The 26,314-nt window shown below is 42.8% G+C and overlaps 1 protein-coding gene across 5 annotated transcripts in view; it reads left to right on the forward strand.

The window, feature by feature from the left end:
* Positions 1-26,314, forward strand: part of PRKG1 (protein kinase cGMP-dependent 1) — an 850,812-nt gene that overhangs the window by 702,844 nt on the left and 121,654 nt on the right. For all 5 annotated transcript variants that reach the window (XM_077350392.1, XM_077350391.1, XM_077350390.1 and 2 more), the window contains exon 8: positions 22,376-22,441. In XM_077350392.1, the coding sequence (XP_077206507.1) occupies positions 22,376-22,441 (66 nt within the window). The remainder of the gene's footprint in view (positions 1-22,375; positions 22,442-26,314) is intronic.

The following is a 26,314-nucleotide window of genomic DNA, read 5'->3' on the forward strand; positions in this document are numbered from 1 at the left end:
AAACCACCCCGTATTGAGTCTGCCATGACAATGCTAGAGGGCGTCACCCCAAGGGTCAGACATGACTCGGTGCTTGCACAGGGGATACCTTTACCTTTATGGGGGGGGGGCAGAAATTTCAGGAAGAGGCAATGTTTAAAATTAACTAAAAGAGGATTTTATTGAAAAACAAAAATGTTGCCAACACACTTTCAGCCTGTTTATAGTAAGCAAGCATACAAGAAAAACGAACTGGATTGAGATAATGCTATAGAGGTAGAATACTGGGGGTCGGGAAAAGAACAATAGTTACATTATACAATGTAGAGAAGTCCATGAAGAGAGAAACAGCAAGAAGGACCAGCATGCAAGACTGCGGCAGTGTGGTGTTTAAATACCCCAAAAATGTGTCCTACGGCTAGGTTTAGGCAGTTAGCTCTAAAACACTACATCTGAATGAATTATGTATGAAATAAGGAAACAGACTTCCTAATGATTTCCACAAGTCTGTGACAAAGAAACTTTGACAGAGTTAAAGGGAAACGTCCAGAGTGAGGCAATTAAAAATAAGTTTCTCAGACAGCTGCACCATTTGCATTCTCAACTGCTTTGCTAAAATGGGCTTGAGGATCTGGGGAACATAGATGGGGAAATGGCTGGGGCAGATATTCCATGAAGGAATTAGAAAACGAATATAACTTCAGATGTTGATATAGCACTGAGGGCTACCTGAGAGGATTTCGAACTGCTGGAGTCTGAAGATTCCTTTGTCCCATTCTGTTCCTTCTGGGATGAGGGAAAGAGCAATGACTAGGTCCCATGTGCAAATAATTGAGTTACTCTGTGATAGCCAAGATCCTTCTAGAGAGACGTGGCATCTTATTAGAGCAAGCTTGTCCTATTTCTGGTACTCAGATATGCCTGACCAAGCTCCCCGACCCAGCCATACTTTGCTAAGGTGTACCGGAAATATTAACAGGGAGGTTCACAGGCAAACTCTCCCTTATGCATAGGAAGGGGTCCTGGGATCCTAACACCATCTTCCCCACCACCACCCATGAGAGGACATGGGTCAAGAGAGGATAAAAAGGGGGGAGCCTGTGCGCCTCACTGAAATCTCCAGAGGTAGGATGGGAGAAGATAGGAAACAAAACACAAGATAGAGATCACAGCTTTGCTTGGCTGCTAAGGCTGGGCATGTAGGAAGGGAGTTGAAAAACTATTTGATTCATCTACACATGCTATGCATACAAAAAGTAACTAATCTGTAATGAAATGTAAGATACCCCCCATAAATGTTATCCCTTGGGAAAAAATCTAAGCTTGCTTATGATAAAATCCATTGGGGGGTGGGTGGATTCCCCAGTAAATCAGTTGCTTTCAGTCCACGGCACACAGGCACAATATATGTGGGTTATGTGTTGATTAGTTCTCAAACTTTTCTGAATCTTACCCTTCTAGAAATGTTTTTACCCTGCCCTTCCTCCAGGGAATTCAGGAGCTGCACGTTAAGTTCTGCCGCCCTTCATTGTGGCCCCTTTCAAACTGTCTTTGCATTCCATTTGAGTAACAAATGAGTTTGACACCTCTGGTCTAAAACCCTGTCGCTGGTGTTTGTGTATTTCAGCATGCATGAATTTTTAGTGGAGAAATAGTGTTGAATAAGAGCAGTTGTTTTTTAAGTTTGGATTTGAATGCACTTCCAGTGAACCACATTGACACAGAAATAATAACTCTTACCCTCTGTTAAATAACCTGCCATGTTCTCTCGTGGTTGCTCATGGTCGTTGTCGGGCTTGCATATGCGTCAGGGTCACAGCAGTCTTGAAAACTCCACCCAAGGGAGCTGGGCTTGGTTGGCAGGTCACAGGGGCTATCTTGGAATGCTGCTGTTTTGCAGGACATCATATGCTGCTTGAACAAAATAGTTAACCTTTAAAAAAAAAAGGCAGTTCTGTATCACACATTTCAAAAGCCTGTTTTTCACAGAAACTTCAATATGGGCTCGTCAGTCTCTTGGAGGGGGCAGTGTACATACTTGCCACAATCCAGCCTGCAGCTTTTCAAACACCATGGGACTCTCTTGTCAGGGATAAGTGTTTGTGGCTAGACAGACCTGTGGATTATCCTAATAACAATTTTATGCTGGGGGAAGAACAGATAACAAACATTAACATTAGCCAGGCTCATGAGCTTCAAGGTGTCTCTGTAGCAGAAGCCATTCTGAATTCAAATAACTTTTACTTTACATTTGCCATCTTCAAATGACACCTCAGAAATCTCTCCCTGTTGTCTTCAAGTAGCTTTGCATTTGAAAAGTGTTTACTTAGTTCAAAAGGTGACATCAAAACTCAATACCTGACTTTGGTCTATGGCAATCTCACTTTCTTCCCTCTCTCATGCACAGGATTTTTTTTCTTCTTTTTTTTTTTTTTGAGCAGTCCCTATACCTATTTTCTTCTTAGTTATTACTCTCAGGCTGTCCCACTGTGGTGTAGTGGTTAGAGCAGTGGCTTCTAATCTGGTGAGCCGGGTTTGATTCCCCGCTCCTTCTCCACATGCAGCCAGCTGGGTGACCTTGTCCTCATCACAGCACAGATAAAGCTGTTCTGACCAAGCAGTAATATCAGGGCTCTCTCAGCCTCACCTACCTCACAGGGCATCTGTTGTGGGGAGAGAAAAAGGAAGGCCATTGTCCCCTAGGGGGGAAATGCAAGGGAAGTCATTGCAGAAGTGATGTTACATACACACTCTGCCACAGCCAACCCACAGAGCACCAGCCCGTGTTTTGCACCACACCCTCCTCCATTGACTGAGCTCTCAGTGCTGAGCTCCAGAGCTGGAAGGCTTCTGCAGCACTAGACCCCAGCCAAGCTTTGCCAGCCCCGGCCAGCAAATGCTGAACACCATGAGAAGAACAGGGAAGAGGATGGAAGGAAGCATGGCTGTCCGGCTCTACTATTGATCAGGGTGGCCTGTTGAGCCAGGTCATGTTGTCACCTCCTCTTTCCCTGATACCAACCCTGTTTGCCTATTGTGCAAGAAGCACTTGCCCAAGAATGCAGAAGTGGAAAGGGGTGCTGAAGACACACACAACAAGAAGAGTGAACACACAGCAGTATTGCAATCCCTCCAAAAGCTGGCCCACTTTGCCCCTTTCAGGGCCCCTACATCATCCCCCAGTTTTGGGTTTCTAATGGAACCAACTAAATAGGATCAAAATGTGCCACCAGCACCTCTTCCACATTCTCACAATAGCAGTGCAAAAATTTTAAAAAGGAAAACAAGAGATGTTAGCATGAACATCGGAGTCTGGTCTGCCAGTGGTTTGGTTGTCTCACTGCCTTTTAGGCTTCCAGGCCAGGCATGATCTTCCCTCTAAGCCTCTCATCACCTTGCCTTGGTGCATGATTGGCTGAAGAAGAAGAAGAAGAAGAGTTGGTTCTTATATGCTGCTTTTCCCTACCCGAAGGAGGCTCAAAGCGGCTTACAGTCGCCTTCCCATTCCTCTCCCCACAACAGACACCCTGTGGGGTGGGTGAGGCTGAGAGAGCCCTGATATCACTGCTCGGTCAGAACAGCTTTATCAGTGCTGTGGTGAGCCCAAGGTCACCCAGCTGGCTGCATGTGGGGGAGCGCAGAATCGAACCCAGCATGCCAGATTAGAAGTCCGCACTCCTAACCACTACACCAAACAGTTTTGATCAAACTGGCACTACACCAAACTGAGTGGCCAATGTGATGGTTGCTGCAGGTGAAAACCCAGAGTCTGCCCAGGGAATCCTAGTCAAGGATGTGCCATTGCTGGGGCCACTGTAACTTTGAATGAAGAAGTTCCAGCTGAAAGGCTTGGCAAGAGCACTGTCAGTGTCAGAGGCTGGCAGGGGGACTCTGGTGCCCTGCCAAGCCCACCTGCCCCTGCTGCTTCTCCTCCCTCTCACTTCCTAGCTGGAAATTCCCACCATGTGGTGTGAGGAAGTGAAAGAAAACCCTCTTGAAGGAAGGAGGTGGTGGGAGTGTAGGGTGGGCAGGAAGCAGCACCCCGGAGTCTCAGTGGGACAGGAATGTGCCCAATTGACTGAGCGGAGCTTGTTTAGTTGTGAGTCAGTCCCGGCCTTGGAAGCTTGATGGATCTTCTCATGAAAAAGAAGCTGAAAGGGTTCCTCCATCTTGGGGATTCATTCTTTCTCTCTCTCTCTCTCTCTCTCTCTCTCTCACACACACACACACACACACACACACACAAATTTACGTTCAATCCTGTTGACAAACAAAATTCTAATTCTAGCTCAGTAGTCCCTCTGTTATGTTTGATGCTTTCACATCTTCCATGACAATCTGATTCTTGCAACTCCCTCCCCCCCATGTACTTACCACTGTTTTATGTAATTGTTTGGCTAATTGTATCCACCTTCATTTTCTTTTGTATGAACAACATTCCCAATTTTGTTGTTTCAATTTGTTTCCTTGTGTTGAGTGATGTGTTCTGCATTTTTACTGACCTGCTGTTTCGAAAATACATTACATAAAGCAAAAGGGAAAATGCATTTTAAGCAAATGCTTTATTTTTCAGGCAAAGGAAGGAGCAACACTAAGCTGGTCTACACAGCTTTCAGTCCTACTCAGTATAGCTTACTCCTAGGAAAGTGTCCTTGGGATTGTGCTGTAATTTGGGGAAGCAAGTTTTTTCTCCCAAGCACATGGATTCTAGTAAGTCTACTATATCCGGTATCCCTGTTTAAGATAGCGAGCATATTGCTGATTTTACCAGTGATCAGTTAATGTAAAACAGAGAGCAATTTGCAGAAATAATGTGTTAAAACGCTTAACAGAGTTTCGGAACAATTTACATTAATAGTGCCCATTCCATTTCATTTGACCTTTTAGATCAATCTTAAAACCTAATTTCAACCGAAATAAAAGGACACGTTCATGTGCTTGCTACAGGCTCACTTTCTATAGTAATGTCTTTGCTAATTTCTTCTCGGCCACTTACAACAGCACATATCTTTTAGAAGTAAGTCCCAGCATGACTGCTTAATTCTGAGTTGTTCAATTGGATTGCTGCAGATCTTAAAATGAATTACTCAGTGTATGGGGTGCAGTCCCCTTGTGCCAGAGAGTAGTACATAGAGCAGCTCTATTGCTTCCTCATATAACCTTTGCCTCATGTCTGACAAGCACTGCTCTTCATTGTTACAGTAATTTTATGGCAAGCCCTCCTCCCACATCTCACTTTTAACTGTTGCAGCAGCCTCCTGCTCCCCAAGGTGCCACACAATGGCTTGGATTCTGATCTCCAGTGGAGACACTGGGTTTCCTGCTCCCCACACACAGGTCAAATAGGATTGTGCCCTGGATGTTCTGTGTTCCGTTCATGGAGGAATAGTTGCTTTGATCATCTGAACTACTGTTAACAGCATCTAAAATTGTGTTTTGTTGCTTTCATTGCTGTGCCTGTTTTAATTGATGTGCCTGTTTCTCAGTTGACATGTGTGCCAAATAACTTGAATAAGTAGCCCTTGATTAACCAAAATAGGTCTGCCCCGTGGTGTACAGGTCCAGAAATGTATCCTCCCATTGATAGCCATTATTTATAGATGTTCTATTTATAAATGTTCTTTCCCAAGTCCTTTGGTGTATACCAGAGATTTAGAGGACAAGGTCAGCTTCTTAGTTTACTAGTTCTGAGTATCTCCATAGCTCTGTTCAAAATGAAAGATTGTCCCCACTCCTCTTCTGGGTCTGCGTTATAAGAAATGCGTTATAAGAAATGGCAGCTATTGTAGCTAGATCGTGTAAGAATCTAGTTTCCGTAGTTTGATGATGATTGCCATGTATGAATTCTGTTGTGTTGTTTTTGTGTAAATTACTCTATTTAAGGATCAATTTATATAATGGCAGTTATCACATGATAGGTCATTTTAATGTCGTTTGAATATTTTTAACTGAGACCATGAGAACGCTGGTGCAGTCGAGTGTCCAACAGACACTCCTAACCAGATTTACATCCTTCTAAGCCCTCTGACTTCATGGAATTTAAAGGGTATAAATCTACTTAGGATGACACTGTAAGAGAATGTTTTATCTCCACCATAAACTCTCTAGATTCCCTGAGAGCAAAGCATTCCCACTCAACATAAATAATAATAATAAAAAACCTCCACCTCCTATCTATCTATAGATTTAATATTATATGTAGACTCCAGGTGATTGCTGTCAAGATCACTGTGATAAACTGAAGACTTGGAGCACTGAAAGTGCTATATAAATGCTTATTGTTCTTCTTCTTCTTGGTGTTTACCATGGAATGCAGTATCTATAAATGGAACCTAATGAGCAATCTGAAGTTCCTACAGCTGGATGAGTTCATGCATACACTTTTGCCAATATCACTTGATAAACTGCATGTTCAATGGCTTATATAAAGTCACCTTATGATAAACAATCATGGGTCAGTGCCTGTTGCCATCTCAGGCAAATACAATTCAATGGTAACATGCTGGAATAAGAGTCAGTGCGATGACTGGTACTTCTATTGACATGTAAATGGGACTTTCTACGTGAGCTGGAGCCCTTCATTATTTTGTAGGATCACTCATGTCCTTGGAGAAATGGGCAGATGCTTGCTGTTACAGACTTGTAATGGGTGGTTCATTGGTCCAACCTGTAAACTTTACACTTCAACACATGGTAAATTATCATAAATGAACCCAAATGTCATTTCTTTACAAGCTCATGGGAATTAAAATATAGGAGTTTGGAAACCACCTAGAATCTGGCAGCTGTAAATGACAGGCCATATGTTGTTTTTGTTATTCAGAACTACAGAAGCCATTTTGCGACATTCTAATTGCATCGGCTTCACTATCAATTCTACTGTTTGTGCGGTCGGGTTAGAAGGTTCCTTCCTTAAGCGAGTGTTATGTCTGTGAATAATGAAACAAGAGGCTTCCAACTCTGTTTTCAGAGTATGACCCGTAACTTATCCATAAACCATGAGCACCAGGAGATTTCATCTATATATAGGATTTTACTTTAATTATCTAGCATTTTCTGCAAGCGGGTCATGACTTATGTGACTGTGGCAGCAATTAAGCAATTCAGCAGGAGATAGAAAAAGTTGTGGCAGGAAGTAAAGGGAAGCACTGAGTGGGGCTGCTAATAAGCCACATGAAAGCCTGCAAACAGCACATTTCTGAAATTTAGGAAAATGTCATTTTGAAAAGCCAGTGTGGGAGATTTGTAAACATTTGGAGGTGTTCCATAGACTTCCTGGGGTGAGAGTTCATTTCTGTACAAATAATAAAATCATTACACAGTGCTCTCTGGGGAGGGTTGAAAAGTATGTAAGATTCTGCCAGTTCCCCCATCAGGACTTGGGAGAGCCCTCTAGAAAAGTGCGGGTCCTCAGTACTCATGAGTATTACCATTAAAGCCTGTCTTTATACAACAAGAGACAGTACACTGTGGAATGAATTTTTAAAGGACTTCACTTAAGAACATAGACACAGATGCAGAAGCAAGTCACCAGAAGACTACACCCGTAGTGAGTTGGGCCATGACTCAGAGGTAAAGTATCTATTTGCCTACAGAAGGTCCCAGATTCAATCCCTGTCATCTCCAGGGAAAATAGTCAGGTAGCCGGCCATAAAATTTCTACCTGAGATCCTGGAGAGCCACTGCCTGTCAGAGGGGACAATATTGACCACCTTTTCAAAGTTTTATTTTAACCTGGATTTCTGCCAAGTGCTCTTGAGCTACAGGACCCTAGGAATACTGGAAAGGATCAAGAAACTAGCAACTGATGGTGGTAATTGGTAAGCTATCATTAAAAATAGCATTCTAGGCACACACAAAAATGTTCTACAAAATCTGACTGTTAAAAAATCAATCATGTTGTGTGATACCTACAACTCTGATTGCAGACTTATAAAAATACTAGTACGGGCTGTGAAATCATAGAATCATAGAATCATAGAATCATAGAGTTGGAAGGGGCCATACAGGCCATCTAGTCCAACCCCCTGCTCAACGCAGGATTAGCCCTAAGCATCCTAAAGCATCCTAAAGAAATATTACCATTCTTCTTCCCCCTGGAGTTGTAGTTGAACTGCAAAGTCTGTGTTATGGAAATCAACTGCAGCGTCCACACTGGAAAGTAAGAGACTGTATCTGACAAGATCTTTGCTGTTCTGATACTTTCAAATCAGACAATTCACTATACATACATTAGGAACAAAGATGAAGGTGCCTATCTATATGGCTTCATACAGTCAGTTTATTTATTTATTTGCCTCTGGTGTGACAATGTTTCCTCTCGCCCAGATTCTTTCACTGCACCTGTGCTTCCTGTCAAGTGTGTTTCAGTGCCTTAACTTCATGAAAACTGTATACAACATGTAGTCTGGTACAATGAAGCATGTGCAGAGGAGCATGGCAAGCCTGTTTCGGAAGCTAAAATTCTTCAGATCGTCAGTTTGAAAGTGAAGGAGAAACAGGCTGTACCGTGCAAGATAATACAATGTTGATCCAGTCTAAACCCATGGATTTCACTGTTAGGGGGTGGGGGTACTCCGGTCCCTTCTTGTGGTTTTTTCCTTCTCCTTTGGGATTTGAAAAAAGATTGCTGCATTGACTGTTCTAGCTGTTGAAATAGAGAGGGGAAACTGCAGATTGGGTCTCATTTCCAGTTAGAAATGCCCATGTTTCCATGTGAAAAATACCCATTGGGAGATTTTGAGCAAAATGGACCAGAACCTTGTGCCTCTGAGTAGGGTTAGGTCCTCTTTTCTGTCCTAACTGCTATTCATTTTCCTTGACTTCAGTGTCCTCAACAGCGTTGATCTCACTGCCACTTATTCCAATTGGTTGTGGCAACTCCTAAAAGCAGATCACATAAGCTATATGTCTAGTTTGCCAGTCATGAGGTCTAATTTGACCGAGCTCAGAGAGAGCAAAGAGGCATCACTAATGGTGTTGTGAAGCAGCAGGATGCAAGATGGCATTGAAAACATAAATGTTTGCTGGGGGTATAATTTTTTTTAAATCAATGTCAAAATTAAAGGATTTGATTAATTTTAGCACAGTAACAGGATCTGCTAAAGCAATGAAAAAGCATCCATTCTAACAGGATTCTAACAGAATCTCACCTTTCTGGGAGCCTACTGCATTGTTTTTCTGTGCCATTCAGTGCCATCTTGGCTACTTAGTGTTAATAGCTAGAGCATCCCTTTGCTTTGTGTTGATATGGTTAATGGGAAATCACAGAATGTGTGCGTGGAGGTGGGGGTGGTGGAAGAAGCCTGTAGTTTTGTTTTGTTTTAAAAAAAACAACTCCACACACATCAGAATGTGAATAAATTACTCTGCAGTGTCAGGGAAGATGAATCCATCTAATGACTTAGTTACTCTGATCTTTGACCTATTTCTTTGCACTAAAATGAGTTGGATATAGACTTCCCTTCTTAGCTTTATTGGATGCTTGGAAATGTAAAGCCAAGTAAGGCATCCAGTAGAAATTGCGTACTTCTACAATATCTTACGAATGCTCAATTAAATGTTCAGAGGCTTAGAAAAGTTTGAAATGCAGTGCTGTAACAAAGCGAAGTAAGGCAAGATGCAGTGAATGCTGGCCAGTCCCTACCCCGTCCTGCAAACCATTGCACTTGGAAAAACTGCTAATCTCTGTTCTGTTACCATTTTTCTGAAAGCTCCAGCATGCTATAACAGAAGCAACCCTCTCTCAAAAGCAACTTTGCATTTGGTCTGTTACCCGACTTGTGTGCTCAATCATAATCACCACAGTTTGCAATTAGCGGTATCACTGCACGTTGTTCTTCAATTGTGCTATCACTCTCTGTCATTTCGAATTCCGGCATCCCTCATCTGTATGCCAATCTTTAATAGTGCCTTTGGGGAGAAGCTGAAGGTGAAGCAGCTGAAGCCCTTCAGCCCTAGAGAGTGTGACAAGACACTCAGATTTCATATAATTAGTCTCTCAGGACCATATTGTTTTTGACGGCTCTCCAGCTCTCTTCCAATCCCCTTTCTCAGGGCCATTTTGGAGTGTGCCTTTTTCACACCCAGGCTGCAATCAGTTGTTTCTTCTCTAGGTCACTTTGACCCACCTCCATTCCATGATAAGCCCTCCTGCTCCACTTAGGTTTAACACAATGGCTATCCAACCATCACCAAACTTGTTGTCTAGCCTACTTTTAACAAATGGATGTTCCATTGAAGAAGCTCAGTCGAGATCTTCAGATGAGTAGGGAAGTTGTTTTCAGCTTTCTTGGCAGCCAACCAGCAGCAAAGTTTTCAGCTTTGTGGAAATGGAAAGCAAAGCCGTGGGTTGATCAGTATTGTTCAGCCTCGTTTTTAGCTTGGCCGAAACCACTGTACAGTACTGACTTGCAAATCACTTGAGGATTTCAGATCGAAAACTCTAAACATGTGCATTTATAGTGATAAAAGACCTGATTTGAAATTGCTTTCCCTAGTTTCCCACTGTCTGCCTAGCCCTACCAGTGGATCAGGGACATGGAATATTTACCTCCTTATAGGTGTTAACTATTTTAGCAAAACCCAGATCCCCCTGTCTGTTAACTAGTTCAGCAGAACTAGCATATATTTATATTTTATATTTATTTATATTTTCAATTTCTTTCCTGCCACTTCTAAGACCGGCTCAAGGTGGGTTACAATTCTCATAAAACCCCATTAAAACCCCCACTAAAAGACATAAAAACTCCAACACGGTGGGAAAATCCCCACTCAACCTCCACTAACCAGAGGGCAAGAAGGAGATCAGAAATCGATGATGCTCATACCCAGGGGGGGGGGCGTCGATCTACCTCGCCGACCCTAGCCTCAACCATAGACCTGGTGGAAGAGCTCCATTTTGCAGGCCCTGCATATGGTCTCTGTGTTTAATTTTTGTATGGACTTCACATAATTACCCCATACTTCATGCGATTTTGGCTCCATGACCATGTTGTTTGTTGATTTTCCATGCCCCTTCTCCCCACTTGCAATGGCATCTGACAGCCAGTGATGCAGAGTTATTTCATAAAGGATAAAAACTCTAGATTTCTCACCCAAGGCCTTACCTAACATTATGGAGTTGGATGATACCTATCAGCCTCAAGAGTCTAATTGACTTCATTCTCCAAGTGTGCCTTGCCTGGAGTGGTGGGGAGGGGGTGGCACACAGGGATAATACTGAATATTTGGTGGTTGGTCATGGTGTAAAAGTTAGGAACCTGAGTATTCTGTTGGCTATCAAGGCAACATTGTTAAGGGCTTGGGGGGAAGGGTCTGCCAGAAGTGAGAGTCTGAGAGAACAGTAGGTGTGGAAAAGCAAAACCCTTTGTCTTGAGAAAGTTGGCTCCCCTGCCGTCTGATGATCGCATTTCTAAAACAGTGGTATTCAGTGCTATGCCTTGCCCATGTAAAACACAGGACTGGGAATCTATCCTATTTCTTCAGGGAACATGGCAGGTGACAACTGTAATTGCACTTGTGTAACTTCTGACATAAACTCAGCAAGATAATTTCCTGTAGGTCGAACGACTGCCACCCGCCAACACACAGTGGAGCTGGAAACGGCTTCAATTTTGTTCTAGTCAGCTCAATTGTTTGGGATATTTTTTTTAAGTGACAGAATACTGCCGGTTGCTTAAAATATTTATGATGTTGTTGAGAGGATGTCTGTAAAATTAAATTTAAAGTTTGGGGGGTTTTTTCAAGCCAATTTTTGGCATAATAAAACATGTTTTTGCTACCAGTTCTCTTGTCAGTTCAAAATAGCAAGGCACTGCTGTTCCATTCTGCTGGGAGGTTCAGATGCAAGCCAATTTCCTTTGTGTCCCTCAACTCCTGCAGCAGTATGGAGATGGCGTGCAGATGTGCCATACTAGATGTGTATAAATCTACTTTTGGAACAGGATTAATATTAAATTACAAGCATTCTGAAAGAATAAAGAAATCCTTCTCCCTTCCACTTTTGACAATAGAGTTGGATTTGTGTAGAAGTGGCATTTGATAGCAGAGCTGCTCAATATGGTGCCCCTGGGCAATACACAGTGTAATATTAGCCAAATTGTTCTGCAATCCATACTCCCCTAAGCAGTGAGAAATTCCTGGCATGGTGCTTCCCAGGTTTGATTTCCTGTTCTTGGAAGAGTCCTGGGGTACTTGAGACATTTGTGTAATATTTCCTTTAGAACTATGCAAGTAGATCATAAGTGTGGCCCTTCTGCAAAGGCAACCAGTCTGCTACTTTCCACACACCCACAGCTTCCGTTTCAGCCAACTCATAGCTATGTCTTGCCATGATGGTGTCTGTTCTGCAGCTGGTGTTTTTTACACACATACCTGCCTCATCACACCTTCCCTTCAGTTGGATGGGAGTCATCTTCTTCCAGTTCTGATAGATGTCTTCATTTGCTCCCATTAAGGAAACAGACACCGCCATTAAAGAGCATAACTCTTATCAGGTATCTGTTTAGGCAAAACCACAGAATGTCACAGTGAACACAAGTACATCCTGCCTGTACGTGTATACATCTATTTGTAAGAAAGAGCGAATGTGCACTCATTTAATGAATAGGGACTAGTAATTGAATAAATGTGGGGTTTGTATCAGATGTTCAGCTATACATGTGTTGACATTAAAAATTCTCAGCACACATACAAAGGACAATCAAGTGTACACATTACACAGACTGTATTTTGCTGATCATCGACTGTATTAATAAACTGAACTAAACTGAACACAGACTGTACAAGCCAGGGCTGTTCAGAAGTCACAACAATAAAGCTGTTTGTGGTAGTTTTTTTGGCTAGCTCAGGATAGGGTTGCCAGGTCCCTCCTGGCAGCCAGCAGGAGATGGAGGGGAGCTTACCAGGCGAAAGATGAAGGCTCAGACCACATTAACAATATCACATAGAGCATGATATAATCACACTGCAATGCTCTGGTATTTGCACAAAAACTCTATGGTAAAAAGGACCTCTACCATAGAGATTTTGGCCAAATACCAGAACGTTGCCTGGATGTTACTGCCATGATGATATCACTTCCTGTGCTACACCAGTAACATGATCTGGGCTTTCCTCTTTCTCCTCGTAAGTCCTCCTGCTGGCCAGCTCATTAGCAACTGGGGAGCAGGGCATGGTAGCAGGAGACCCCTGCCTCCATCAGAGGATCTGGTAATCCTAACTCAGGAAGACATATCCCAAACTAGGTGAAAAATTAAGGTCTCCAGAATTCAGTTGAATTAGGATTCATGCATACTTTTCCATGTCTTTCCCTAATACTTACCTTGTAATAGCAATTCTGTCTCATCTTGGTTTACAGGCTGACTTGTAAATATTCTAAGCATTGTCTGAAAATCTGCATGGAGTCCTGCACATGGATGCCATGCCTGTGCATTTGTATTCCTGAACAGGTATCCTGTACAAAAGTAGCACCCCTATCATGTACAGAACACAAAGCCTACAGGTATATGTTTCCCTGCAGACTCATACAAGAGGGGGCAGTGGGTGCCATCTTTGTCTCCCATATGCCCGTAGAACATGCACACTTTGTGTGCCATTATGCAGCAACAGCTGTTTTTAAATCCAAGTTCTGTAATGGGGATCTTAATATCAGATTTTTTAAAAAACAAACCATTTGGAGTTGGACAAACTAAGGGAAATATGAGTACCTGCCATCTTACTGGTATGATTGCTAATAATGGACATTATTAATGTCTTAGGACACAACTTATATTGTTGTTGTTGTTTAAAACCTTTTTGTCTTACCTTTGCAACTAGTTATGGCCCTGAAGGCAGCAAACTGTTAAAAAAAACATTAAAAACCAACTTTAAAAACAACATACTGAGAAAGAGAGAGAAAGAAAAGAACAATTCAAAACAAGAGGGAGGGTCAGTAACGGAGGCTCAAACAAAACAAAAAGGTCTTCACCTGCTGGCAGAAGGTTATGGGAGGAGGGGCAGACCTTATCTCCCTGGGGAGGGAAGTCCATGATGTTCACAAACCTCTGTTTGTTCACATCACACCAATACTAGTGCAGGAGTGGAGAATCGGCTGGTAGGAGGGAGGGGCACTTAAATAGGCAGTTTCATCTTAGATCTGCCAGTCACAGGAGATTGTAGTCAAAGTGACACCTTGGAAGCAATTGCAGCCATGGTTTGACACCACAGATTTTGTGGTGTTGCTCAGCTAGGGAGACGGGAAAGCATCTCACAATTTGGAGCTGTTAGCTACCCTCAGAAGGAAAAACATGACAGGATCATGATAAAAGAGACATGCAGAAGTGCCTAATGTTGTGGGCTCAGTGATGGCTATGAATTACGTAACACTGACATAATTTTCTTCTGCCTGCCCTATAATCGGAGCCTGCTTCAATGGATAAAATAAAGAGAAAATTAATATTGTCAGTTTTGCAGAACCACCTGCCTCAGATTGTGTACAGCAGAAGACTATAGCTTCACGGTCTTAATCAGAGGATTGTGTGAAGAGCTACACTTAGCAAGGCCCTGGTGACAATTAATTTTTTTTTTCAGGAGACACAACATATGGTGTCATAAATTATATACTCCAGCATAATGAGTCTTCAATCTATTCCCTTTGCCGCCTCTTTCCACTACCCTCCCATAGGGCACTGAGCAATGAGCTTCTTGAATTATGACGTTTGCAACCCTTAAAAGATACTTGCAGACTGTGTTCTTTGACTGTGGCTGCCAGTTTGTGAAATGCCTTTTTATTATCTGCATATTCTCTGGAAAGTGCTGGTTTTTCTAGCAAAAACTGGGCCCACAGGTAGGGTTTTGTTTGTTTTTTGGACATGCTATGTAGCAAATGTCTTCCATTTCTTTTCTTTTTTTTGAAGCATATATTCTCTCGTTTCTCCCACTCTGCTGGCACAAAGCATCTGCCAAGTGAACGTGCTAGATGGCATGTGCTCTGGCAACTGCCATTCATTTCAATGGTGTTTGGCAAGAGAAGTCTGTTTCTAATACATTCTTGCTATTTGCCTGGAGATAATATGAGGGACCATAAAGTGCGCTGGTTTTGGATATGATGCTGAGAGATTACTGTGACATTTTCTGGGTAGCCTGAGACAAGACATTCTCATTCATTAACTACCCTTTGGGGAGTAGGTGAGAACTATAGAACAGTTTGGCCATGAATTAACACACCCTTGGTGTGCTTACATCGGTCCAAATTATTAGGATGAAATGCTCTTAATCCTGCGTGATGTTGTGGCTGGCTTTATTTTTGCTTGAAACAGCGATTGCCAAGACTCTGCGTCTTGAAGCTGCTAGGGTCAACTTCATTAACAGCCGATACACAGCGGCAGAACTTAGTTAATAGCTCCTTCCTTGGATGTTGGCTCAGGGGACTTTAGAGCCAGTGCTCTGCAGCTTAACTCTCCAATGACTTTGAACGTTTGGTCTCAACCCACACTAGCTCAAAGCTCATCATTTAACTGTGCTTAACGGTGTAGTCGGCATTTTTTGTTCATTTCAAATTTGTAATGTTAATTTGCCAGGATTTCAGTTGATCGGGTGTCTAACAATACCTTAATACATTGTACTTCACTTCTAAAATAAATAGAAACTCAATGATATGTCTCTTGATTTGTCCAGTGTTATTAGCTTGGATCCTGAGCAGGGCCAATGGGGTGACAAAGGCAAATTCCCTTTCTCCCTGATCTCACTGCAACCTGTTTTATTTCTCAAAATCATTCTCCTTCTGGAGAGGAGGAAGGTGATATGTTGCTAATTTCGCTCATGCTACAACCGCCCCCCCCCCTTTGACCCCTTTTAGACCCAGCACCCAACTAGCCATATTGTTTTGAGGTAGGGGCAAAGATGGCTGCAGAGAGAGAGGGAAATCAGTGAAAATCTTCTTCTCCTTCTCTGTATACAAACAAAAAAATTGTTCCATGGGAAGAGCTGCTGATATGCTGAAGAGAACAGCCCTTTGGATTGAAGTCAATAATGTTTTTTTCTCATGAATCCCACTATAGCGACAGAATTTATAAAGAAGAAAAATCTCACATGTATCCATGACACAAAGTTCAAAATCATATTATAGTAATATAGCATTGAATTACGCTTAAGAATTGTTCATTATTAATTAACAAATGGGGACCTGCTATCTAATTCCCCCCTTTGCTTCCTCTCCTAACCTCCTACTTCTCTCACGGTCATGTTCTTCCTCCCTCCTGTCACCCCTTTTCTTATTCTCCCTCTCTCTTTCCTCCAACATGGAGAGCCAGCATGGTGTAGTAGCTCATAGGCCCATTATGCACGGGCCAGAATGCCCACGCTGGCAGCAGGAGTGCTTCGGTTAAAATCACCAATAACACTTGCTGCTGCTGCCAGCGAGGGCACCTCCCAGCCCAGGCCTACGGAAGGCCCATGGTAAACGACTACGGGATCTTCCGTAGCTTCCTGGGTAAGCCGGGGCTGCGACAGGCCGGCACTGTGCATAATTGCTAGCACCAGGCTTGTCAGCCCTCCCAGCCCCGACCCCACAGTGTCCCTATAGGGACACCATGCACCCCTGCGGGCTCCGTGGAACCCCAGAGCTGGCAGGGGCGACCCCCTGTCCACACCTGGGTTTGTGGAGGGGGCCTGGTCCCCCACTCCTTCCCCGGGCAATCCAAACCTCTCTCCTGCTGCGCCAGCTTACCTTCTGGCCCTGGTGTTCAGGGTGTGCGCGCGCTACGCCAGGGCAGTCCAGCATGCCGTGCCCCCATGCATACACAGGGAACAGCGGGGCATCCTGGCCCACCACAATGGGACAGTAGCAGAGCACAGTAGCTGCCGCCATGCATAAGAGGCCATAATGGTGGCCTCTAATCTGGAGAGCCGGATTTGATTCCCCTCTCCTCCACTTGTGACCAGTTGGATGACCTTGGGTCAATCACTGTTCTCTTAGAGCTCTCTTAGCTTCCCCTTTCCAAACCCTGCACAACTCAGACTCTACCTCAAAATCTCAAAAGAATTTCCCAACCTGGAGATGGCAACCCTAGTCAGGCCTGGACCTAAGGTGCCCTCTCTCAGTGGTCAAAACAGGTCTGGAAATAATTGTTCACAGGCATCCAGTCCATTTGGAATCCTAGAAGCAGGGATTAGTCCCGCAGCCCTGTCACCACCAGACCGGCCTTTCCGCCCCATGCATAATCGGTCTCAGTAAAGGCAAGGGAAAAGAGTCCTTCTCCTTCAGAATGACCATTGGTGTATTTCAACTATTAATTAATTGTGATATATATTCAAACAGGTCAAGGGATAATCAACTTGTAGTTTTCTCAGTGTAACAGTCAGGTAATTTTAGAACAATGTTTTTATGGGCTTCTCCCCTTTAGACGGTAAAGCATACTTTAATTCCACAGCTACAAGATGCTTTGGGTGGGTGGGGGGGTAGTTGCTGAGTCAGTAAGTCAGAACCCCAAATTCCAGACCTCCAAATTCTACCTCTGTTGTTGCCACTTAAAAATAAAAAAGACATTGCCAATTTGCATCACACATCTTCCAGAATGTCTGTCAAAAGCCCAGTCCTCTAATGAATTCCAGGAAACTGCTGAGCTGGGCAGGACAATAATGCAAAGACTTTGGATGACAGATCAGCTCAGCCTCCTTGTTTTGGGTTAACGGGTGTCAGGTTTAAGTATGTGCTGGTGGAAAGCATTTGCTGCTGAGTCTGTTGAGGGCAGAAGGTCTCTGTCTCCCTGCTAAAGGACTACCAGGGATGAGAGGAGGTACCCTCAAGCAGATGAACTCCATGCTCCAATGCTCAGTATATGTTTTTCCAGCAATGCACAGGAGATACTCCCCAAGCAGCTGTGACCTTTGTCAAGCCTAGAGCTTTTAATTTGGAAGGTCTGTAAAATTCCAAAGCTAATCCAGACTGCAAGAGAGGTTTGCTGGGCAGAAGAAAGCAACGGCTTTTCAGAGAAGGGAAATGTTATGTACAAACTATGGGCTATTCAGACAGTGAAAGTGACTCTTCTGAGAGAGAGCGCTATTTGTCTGGAAGTAGTGATGAAGATTATGGACTTGAAGCTGGAAAAAACTCAGAGTTAGTGCTCATGAACTATATTTTAATAAGGATTTTGTGCTGGAGCTTTTTGGTTTGGGCACTGCGATGGTCTAGGGTGTTGCATTATAATGAACATTTTGCTTAGACTAATACACCGGTTTTATTATCTTGTTGCATGCTTGAAAATAATGTAGTTTCTGAAATCATAACCTTCATTTTTGTATCCAGTTGCATTAACCTAGGCTTTCTCAATCAGGGTTTCATGAAACCCTGGGGCTTCTTGAGTGCCCAGGAAGGGTTTCCTGAATGGGATTTAATTAATTTTTAATATATATATTAATTTGTTAAACATTTATTGGATAATACAACCATATATGATCATGATGACCCCTCAAAATGGCCAGTGATGGGCGTGGAGGAGGTGGGAAGGGGAGGGACCTCTGGAGGGTGTGTACACAGCTATGCTTCCCAACCAGATTCTGCATGATTGTGCCACTTCTAGGGTTTCTCAAAGCCTAAAGAATATTTCAGGGGATTCTCAACAGTAAAAGAGTTGAGAAAGGCTGCATTAATCTAACAATATATTATGGAAGAAAACAAAACCCCACACAATGAACTGAAAATAGTGATATATAATAGTGAATTGCAAACAGCATCCTTGGGTTGACATTCATAAATTGTAGTGTAGGAATATTAAAGTTTCATTTTTCTTGTTCTTTTTTTAGCCAGGATTTGAATCTTGAGATAATATTAAAGTGCTATTGTTAAGTCGTTTTTGCTGTGCATCTGACCTTTTAGAAACACGAAGTGAGAATTCCCCATAGTGTAACATTTTTTTTAAAGAAAGAAAACAATGTAAATTATGTGATTTGCTGGCAAAATCAGTGTTCTCTAGGCAGCATATATATTGTGCCACTAACATGGCAGCACTGGAGGTTCACATGCAAGGCTGCAAGCAAACACCATGCTCTGCAACCAGCCATTCTCTTGCACCAGATGTTCTTAATATACTTTCTGGTTTATTTTGGAGAGGTTTTGCATTGGATGCTCACTGCTGATTTAAGGGCAACTCAACTGATGCTGATTTATAAAGACCAGCATTAATTTGTGTACTTGGGGATCAAGTGAAAATAGTTTTCTATATCAGAAAGAGATCAGAATCCCATTTGTTTATTCACTTTCTCTTTAGAAAATGACAGGACAAACAGTTCCCATTGTTGGGGATAATTATGGCATCAGGTCTAGACCACGATCCTACCAGGGAATAATTTCCCTTGGGTCGCTTAGCATGCACCCTAATGCTACGTGCATCCTGTCATGCTATGACTAACTGGCATGAATATTTCATATTTTAATAATTAGGTTCTATATATCTACAAAATAGTTTTTTTTTAATTACATTGATTTATCATTGTATTGTATTGTACACAATTGTAGTTTTACAAAGGCCCTGTCCCTTTTAGGCTGCTTCCAGAGGGTAACACAAAACTGTGTCCCAGCCACAGCAGCAGGTGGTAAGGAGCAGGCACAAATGGTGTCCACACATCCCTGTTCTCTCATTGCTGCCATCCCCCTCAGCTCAAGCTCAACCTCATGTCTTCCATGCACCTGGGCAAAAATGACAGAAATTGTGCCCTCCTCATCCCAGTGGCCCCAGATCTCCCCTTTTCCTGCTAAGTCACACCGTAGTGCTTCAGCACAGTTCAGCAGAGAAGTGCAAAAAGCCCTTTAAAGTGTCCAACTGTGAGTTGCCCAATACCATTTTGAACTTGGCGCTTAGCTATGCCCCTATGGGTGGAGTGTCTAAACAGATGTTTCCCCATCAGACACCCCACAGTTTTCCCCTAATCTGGAGTAAAATCAGGAGGACTTTCCCCTCTGTTTTAAAGGGGAAATGCCAGGAGTTCAACCTAGCACAACATCATGTGGATGTTCCTTAATCCAGGAGCTTCCTGCATTCCATGCAGGGGAAATCACCCTGTGAAAGCAGCCAGTTTATCACAGGAGCTCTTTCATGCATGTGAGCTAAGGACGTAAGCTGTACATTGTCTGTGCAATATGGGATGCTTGATGGAGCGCAGGTGGTTGCTTCTGCTTCTGCTGAGACTTCACCCCTGGCTCACCAAGGGAGAAGTAACCTGCGGTCCCATACTAGGGGTCTCCTGCGTTTTCTTGGAATTCCAGCAGCCTCCTGTGAACTGCTAAGAGATTTCCCTACAGTTTATACTGCATTCATCGTGTTTTGATGTTTTGTGGCAAGAAACTTCATATATAGCCCTCTGCAAACTGCTTTAAAAGTGCTTCCATATGGTATCAAAACAGATATCGGGTATTGCTGGTTTTAAAATAAGACTATGTTTGGTTAGTGGTTAGCAGTGCGGACTTCTAATCTGGCATGCCGGGTTCGATTCTGCGCTCCCCCACATGCAACCAGCGGGTGACCTTGGGCTCGCCACGGCACTGATAAAACTGTTCTGACCGAGCAGTGATGTCAGGGCTCTCTCAGCCTCACCCACCCCACAGGGTGTCTGTTGTGGGGAGTGGAATGGGAAGGGGACCGTAAGCTGCTTTGAGCCTCCTTCGGGTAGGGAAAAGCGGCATATAAGAACCAACTCTTCTTCTTCAGAGACCTTCTTTCCAGCTTAGTTCCTTTAAGATGACTGCATTCAGTCTGCATTCTCCACTTTTGCATGAGAGGCATAGTCAGAAACCCTCAGAGGTCTAGCAAACATGTGTAAGAAAAGCTCCAGAAGATTAGAAGAGGATAGGACATTATCTGTTAAGGAAGAGGACTAGTGAAATGGGGAGCAAAATGCATGGTCATATCTGCCTCCATGCTTGTGCCTTCAGATAGCAATGAGGTTTGCAGAGCTAACCAGCTCTGGTATCTTTTACTTATTTGGGGGGATGTTTATCCAGGTTATTATATAAAATACAGTTCCAAAGTGCTGTCGTAAGCAGATACACCCTTCAATGCCAATCACTCCTTTATAGCTGTCTATCAGCAACATGTGCCCAACCAATATTATGAGTACCCAGCTTCCTGCTGGGGGGTAAACGGTGATGACTGGGGAAGGCACTGGCAAACCACCCCGTATTGAGTCTGCCATGAAAACGCTAGAGGGCGTCACCCCAAGGGTCAGACATGACTCGGTGCTTGCACAGGGGATACCTTTACCTTTACCTTAGGCTGTTACCTTTAGAGAAATACTGCAGATTTAATTTCAAGCAGCATTTGATTGATGTTAGTATAAAGTTCTGCAGATAATCCAACTGTATGTAGATCACTTATTTCATTCTTTTTTTAAATGCATAGTTCTCACATCTGAGAGCAGTACTTTCAGAATAACAGCTGTATGCACGCAAACAAACCCCTTATTTGAATCATATCTGTCCCATTTAGCTCCGCAGTCTGTTTTACCCAGCTGTAAATAAGTGAATTAGATAAGTACTTTGGGGGTAATGAAGAGCAAAAGATTTGAGGAGCAAGCTTGTTTATAGAATAATAGGTGAATCCCTTGCTCAGTCTGGTGCTGTGCTAAAAGTATGCTTCTAAACGTCAGTTATTTCCCAACTACATGTTTGTAGTCCTTAAACATTCTCCCATCATGGCACTTACCTGATTCAGATTTGCTTAACTTCGAGAAGGTTGCTGCTTCATGGAATAGTACAGAGACCATATGCAGCGCACCAACTTATGTGTTGAGGTCCACAGCCTCCCCACCATGAGTTCTGGTAGTATTTCTGGATTCTATGTTCTTGACAGTCTGCAGTTGTGAGTAGGATCAGTTCAGTACCTGTATTCTACTCTGATGCTTCAAAACACATGCCCATTTCAACCCTGAACAGAGTAGAGCTTCACCTCAGTATACAGATTTGCTGTCTTCCCATAGACCATGGTCATCCCACCAGCCTGTTTGTTATCTGCTATGTTCATTTGAAAAAGGCTTGGAAATGTTGTTATTGGCACTTAGCTAAGTGTGTGCGCTTCTGATGTAGCCGGGAGTGCTAAACAAGTTGCTTGCTTCTTCCCAGATGAATCACAAAATAACACACACCAATAATCAGGAAAAATTAATTTGAGGTGGGGGGAATCTAAATGACTGAGCAGCTTAGTAGTTAGGAAAACAACTTTATATGTAAATGCTGTTTTGAGAACATTTCTGCAAAGCCACAGGATAAAAAACATGTTCACATTATCATCTATGTTCTAAAATAAAATATATTGCTAAAAGATTATTCTCATTTGCAAGGTGCGTCAATACTCTAAATATCTTTATGGCACTGTTGAGACCATTAGCGGAACATTTTGTCTGAAATATGTTATTGTCCTTTCAGGGAAGATGTCAGGACAGCCAATGTTATTTCTGCTGAAGCTGTAACATGTCTTGTCATCGACAGAGAGTAAGTATTCCTTTTTTTTAGCATATGATACAAAGTCTGCTACTGGTTCAGTTATCCATTAGGAGCTGACCTTCTTACATTTGTATTGGGGTTAGATGGTCCTCAATTAAGTCACTGTTTAATGGTGAGATGTATTTTGGAATGCTTATGATAAAATGCCTTTGTTTGGAGGGAGAGGTTTGAACTGAGCAAAATCTTCACTTTGCATTTTAAAACATTTTTTTCTCTCTGGGCAGAGGACAGGTCGGGGTGGGGGAGAGACAGTTCAGTTGCTGTCCCAACTCAAGCCTCAAACATCCTTAGATATAGTAGTTGGTTTAGCAAGGGAAAATGGGATGGTCAAGCTCCCCACGCCCAAGCAGGTAACAGAGATTTGGATGTGTTAAGTACTAGAATGACTTCAGGAAGACACTTCTGGTGACTTCAGGCAAAGCTTATTTGACCCAGCATGACCTGGTCAGTGGATGAGGAAAAGATAGATGATATAAAGTCCTGGAAGCAGGGAGGAAGATCTTTTTGGTGCTAATTCTCTCAAATTAAGCAGAACTCTTAACTGAGGTCTGGAGGAGGAGGCCATTGCCATGTGCTGGCCTATGCACCTGAAAGAGACTTCAAGGTAATGTAAACTCTGTAGAACATCTGGGAACTTTCTAAGCTAAGGCACTCACCTTAGTCTTAACATCTGATAGGACATGTATAGAGGGAAGGACAGGGGAACTGCATTTTACCCTTTTCCTTTTGAATCCCTTGCTCGATCTGGTGCTATGCTAAGAGTATGCTTGTAATTTTTTAAAATAAGTACTTTATAACTTTTGATCCTGGTAATGGTTCCTTGTATTATGTAGACCTCTACCATCTTGGACATGCTATTTTTAAAAGAGAAGGAAGGTCAGTTGGCATAAGGTAGTATACAAGCTGCCCCTATTGTAACCAGACTCCAGGTAGCAGGAGACACAGAACTAAGGCCTCATAGCTTAAAAGGGAAACTCGGAGTCCTGACCCTCCCAGTGGACAATTCCTACAAAGATCAAGTGGTGGCGGCAGTTGGACAGAAAAAGAGAGAAAAACCCCTCTAAGTGTTAGGAAAACCAGGAAGGCAAGATGGAACAGGGCCAGAAGGCCAGAGCAGAACTATTCTGCCACAGACTCCAGTTGATATCAAAATTATGGTTTATTATAATACAGAGATACAATTGTAGGATGCAGAACATGAAATTATCCGTAATGCTAATTCTATTTGCAATCTCAGACTCCTGATACATTATTTTCTTTCTATTCTAAGTCCCCTAAAGGTATTTTCAGTTTCCAAATAGCATTTCTGAAAGGCTACCGCTTCTTTATATCCACTGTCAGGTCAACAGTGTGATATAGGCATGTGTACCAAAGTAAGACTACAAGGGCTAATTTCTTTCTCCCCACAAAACTTGTACAGAAGGGCCTCATATTTATCTTTTGTTAGCTCTGAAGCTGTGGTCTCTGAGTGTATGTTGGTAAATACCAACTCCTAGTTGGGTGCAAGGGCAGAGTTGAAGATACACTGAAATCTGGGTAGGCAGGGGTAAGCCTTGCCCTGCCCTGGATAGCCCAGGCTAGCTTGATTTTGTTAGATCTCAGAAGCTAAGCAGGGTTGTCCTTGGTCAGTATTTAGATGGGGGACCACAAGGGAAGTCCAGGTTTCTATGCAGAGGTAGGCAGTGGCAAGCCACCACTATGGAGTTGCCATATGTCAGCTGTGACTTGAGGACATTTTACCGAGAATACCCCTTATGGAGTTTTCATAAGTCAACTGTGACTTGAGGACGCTTTCCTCCACCAAGAATGACCCCTACATCCCACAGAGCATTTATTGTGGGATTTCACTGGGTTGAGTTCATCTGCATCCCAACACCTTGGATGTAATATGTTTCCTTCTACTCTTATAACTGATTTTAATTGTGGTTTTAAAAAACACACTAACACAAAAGGATGGGGCCGAAGCACTAACGAACAATTGGCTCTATTATAGTGTGAGAAAATATGACGTATAAAGTGAGATCCAGAAAGGTGAGATGTGATTAGTTATTTTGAATGTCCTTTTGAGTTGGAAAGTGACAAATAGTTGTTAACAAGAAATGTTACTATGTATTATTGAATGGTAAGAAAGTCTGAGCTCCAAAGAAATGTGTAGTCTATTTTAAATTTATGACCCACTGAAATTACACTGGGGTTATGTCCAACAGAAGGAGATGGGGGGGGGGGGCATTAAGAATGTCATCTAAGTCACTCCTGCCAGAAAGGTTCCATATTACATGAAACAACCATTGTGCTAGTCCAATCCATAGGGGAAGATGGAAATTAATGAACCCAATTAGACACTTTCAACAGATATTCATTGAGGAAAACCTGCTAAATGATTACTCATATTTTATTTGAACGATCCTGTACAAACATTTTGTCATTGGCGCTTAATCATAATTAAAATAAATGGGTGGAATTAATCCAAAAATTAGCCTTTAATCATGAAGTAATTATTTATGATTTTTGTGGCAGCAGCTTAATATGTTTTGCTTTTGCCGCTGATGGTGCCCTTGAAAGTAGCAAGAGGTGCCAACAGAGCTCTGAAGACTTGCAGCTCATCCACAGCATACCAGAGAATTTCAGCGGTGTTGTGCAATTGAGTGTGACTGTGTTTATGCTATTTATAACTGAATGTGTACTTTGTTACATTGTGACCCTGGGGGATCTGATTTTGTTGTTGGCATACCTGTTTCTACCTCTCAATTAATTATGTATGGAAATCTAAGTGGAGAAACTTGCTTTAGATTATCAGAAAACCATGAGGCTCTGTATATAAAAAGGTACATGCCTCTGTTAATAGTTCACATCAACACTTTCAATCTGGCCGCTGTCAGATTATTCAAGCTGCTCATATAGGGATGCAGGCTTGTTGACCATTGATATCTTGCTTACTTCATGGACTTCAAGCCATGGACAGAATCTTGTGAGTGGTCACTGAATACGCTCACAAAGTTTTTTCCTGTAACTTCCAAGGAAGGAAAGGTCAGCAGGGGGGAAAGTGGGATGTACCCAGTCTTTCTACTGAAGTGACTGAGGAAGCCAATGACAACAGGATCTCTGAACTGTGAGCTTTGCATGCTGTCAAGGCCACAAGTAATGTTATGCAATTTAGCCTCTAAATTCCATTGATTTAATCTTACTGTCCTGATCAGTGGTGGGTTCTTGAGTTCATACAACTCAGATGCTGCTCTAGGACAGTGCTTCTCAACCTGGAGGTTGGGACCCCTTTGGGGGTCAAATGACCCTTTCACATGGGTCGGAGCAGGGTGAGCAGCTTGACCAGGTGAGCACCTCCACTGTTGCCACTCCTCCTGCAGGTGCCCGAGATAGAGTGTTTGTCTGTCTGGAGCAGCGGAAAAGAGCGAGATCAGCATGGTGGGACAAGAGGCAGAACTGAACTGAAAAACCCCGGGGGGGAAAACAATTTATATACAATCATGAACAATGGTTCTTCGCGCCATTGGTCACTTTCTGTTTAATTTCTGTGAAAGAACACTTGCATAATTTTATGGTTGGGGGTCACCACAACATGAGGAACTGTATTAAAGGGTCGTAGTATTAGGAAGGTTGAGAATCACTGCTCTAGGAAACGCTGGAGGTGAACTGAGTCCTTAAGTATTTTTGCAAGGAGGTGGAGATACAAACCACATCTTTCTAGGAATGGACTATCAGTTCTAAAAGGTGCCATGCTTGGTTATGGCAGGGACTACTATGATGGGATTTGGATTTTGGATATCTTTGTAGGGCTTCAGTGAGGAGTTACGAGAAACTTCAGGGGCTTCAGTGGACATTCCTATCATCCGCTTCACAAAAACA

This window comes from Paroedura picta, chromosome 8, assembly GCF_049243985.1.
Source record: "Paroedura picta isolate Pp20150507F chromosome 8, Ppicta_v3.0, whole genome shotgun sequence".
NCBI lineage: Eukaryota > Metazoa > Chordata > Lepidosauria > Squamata > Gekkonidae > Paroedura > Paroedura picta.